This window comes from Monosiga brevicollis, genomic scaffold (assembly GCF_000002865.3).
Source record: "Monosiga brevicollis MX1 MONBRscaffold_17 genomic scaffold, whole genome shotgun sequence".
In the NCBI taxonomy this organism is placed as follows: domain Eukaryota; class Choanoflagellata; order Craspedida; family Salpingoecidae; genus Monosiga; species Monosiga brevicollis.
The window spans coordinates 908,086-910,311 of record NW_001865054.1 but is presented as its reverse complement, the minus strand read 5'-3'; the positions used below and the strand labels follow the sequence as shown (position 1 = coordinate 910,311).

At 58.3% G+C, this 2,226-nt stretch overlaps 1 protein-coding gene across 1 annotated transcript in view; it reads right to left on the bottom strand.

Moving 5' to 3' along the window:
• The window catches only part of MONBRDRAFT_9893 (uncharacterized protein), a gene marked incomplete at both ends in the record, with an annotated part of 8,316 nt that overhangs the window by 1,114 nt on the left and 4,976 nt on the right, over positions 1 to 2,226 (bottom strand). Inside the window, one exon of the mRNA XM_001747492.1 lies at positions 668 to 2,164. Coding sequence (XP_001747544.1) covers positions 668 to 2,164 — 1,497 coding nt within the window. The remainder of the gene's footprint in view (positions 1 to 667; positions 2,165 to 2,226) is intronic.

Sequence of the window (2,226 nt, the reverse complement as noted above, 5' to 3'; positions counted from 1 at the left end):
CTCATCAAGGCAAGCATCACTCGTCTGTATCTGTGGCACGTCAGCATCCGTCATTGGCCCTGCATTTGTCGCCACCACAGCCGTGTCCTAGGCACGTGGAGTGCTTCTGCTCGACTGCGCCGCAACGGCAGCTGGTCCTGAAGACGCTGCCGTTTCGACGTTTGATGCTGAAGCTACATCCAAGGCAGACTCTGGCCCGATCGATTCTTCTTCCTCGAGCCGTGCTGCAGGTGGCTCAGACAACACATCTTCCTCCTCCGCCATCGCCTCGGCCTCTGCTTCCACGTGCGCCACACTCAACGCTTGGGCAGCGCGCTGCTGGCGTGCAGCTCTTGCTGGCTCCAGGCGCTGTGCTGTTCCTGCGCACACGTCACCAAGCGGCTGGCCGGCAGCAAAGCATGTCGCGGCGCGGGGATCTAGCAACTTGCCGAGCGCCCAGCTGCGGCACGCACTGCCTTCGACAAACTTTTCCATGCCTGGTGCTGGCCCACGTCTCACTGGTAGCCCCAGCTCGGCAGTTCCACCCTGTTTATCGCGACCAGCCCGACCAAATGCCTAGCCCGAGCACATGTACACCATCAGCAAAACCAACAATTGAATTTTTTTTATTTTTTTTTTTGTTTTCAACTCCATAAAGTCACACGACTGTGTTTGAGCAACAACGTACCTGGGCCAGCGTATAGACGTTGTAGCCATTGCCATACCACAGCACGTGGCGAATGGTGAGCAGATCCACACCCGTGCTGAGGCAGCTGGTGGTCACAATGACGTCGCATTCACCCCGTTGCCACTGTGCCACATGGTCCTTTTGCGCCTTCTCCTCCAGGTCGGTGTAGTAGGGCAAGGCCACGTAGCCGTATGCGTGCAGCTGGTCACACAGCAGCTTCACCTCGTTCACGGTGTCACAAAAGACCATCATGTGCACACGCTCCCCATTCGCCTGACGCATCACCCGCTGCGTGTCCACAATGGCTTGCACATGCGACAAAAAGTTTAGCTGGTTTCCGTGAAGCACACGCAGCTGCAGATCGCGACGCATCGTCTCCAGACGGTACACCTTGCCCCCGACTTGCTGACCCAGCTTTCGAAACAGATGCTCCTGGTTCCCGATGCAAAGTGTGCCCGTCAACGCCACGCGTTTGATGTTGGTCCATCCGCCAGAGCCCACACTGGCTGCGACTTCGTCCATCACATCTCGGTAGCTGGCATCCGAGATGAGCGTGTGCGCCTCGTCCATCACCACGGTGCGGATGCGCTGAAAGCAGACCTTTCCGTGTAGTGATTCAGATCCCACGCGGACAAACATGTCGGTCGTAACGATGAGCACGTCCAGGCCATCTGCCACCTGTGTAGAGGGACCAAGCCATCGCTGGGCACTGTGACCTGCGCCTTGAAATCGCCGCAATAAATCGTTGGCCACGGCCACAAACGGCACAATCCACAGCACCGTACCGGCATGCGGGCGACAGCCCAGCTTGGGCAGGGTACAAAATGTTTTACCCATGCCTGTCGGTGCAACAACAATCAGCCATCCATCTTCCGGCCGGTGCTGGTCAATGGCCGCAGCCAGGTCCAACTGTTCTTGGCTGTTGAAACTGTGGCCCCACGAGATGCTTGCCTGCTTGGCCAGCTGGGTCATGTAGGGTACGTCATGCTCGGCCCTCGTGTTCATGATGATGCGCCCGTTTGCCTCGGGCGAGAGGTCAGTCACCGGGTTCCAGCTGATGGGATAGCGAGCTTCCAATGCTTCTTGGTTCGCTGTCAACTCGGCCATGCTGCGCCTGCGATCTAGTCCAAACAAAGCATGCCATTTTTGCGAGGCCACTTGATGCATCAGTCGCGACGACATTTTGGTTTGCACATGGTCACTGGCTGTGCGCGCATAGGCCTGCTGGGCCGTGTCCCCAGAGTGTTGAGCTTGAGTGTGGATCAGGCTGCCCAGGGCGCCGGTCGTCTCGGCCGACAGTCGGTTAATGACAAACGTCGTCATCCAGAAGGTTGCGGCGTGTCGCCATGTGGCCACCCCCAGCTTTGGCCGATGCAGGTACGTGGTCATCTGCCGACGAAATGCCGCATAAATGGTGGCTGGGCTGACCATCGCCTGCAGGGGCGCGATGTTGAAGAGCAGGTGGCTGTTGTTGTAGTGGTTTCGAGCGTCCCGGACCTCGCGTCGCAAAGTCATCGTCTCGTCGTGGCTCATGTGGTCTTCATCCAGCTCGTCGTCGA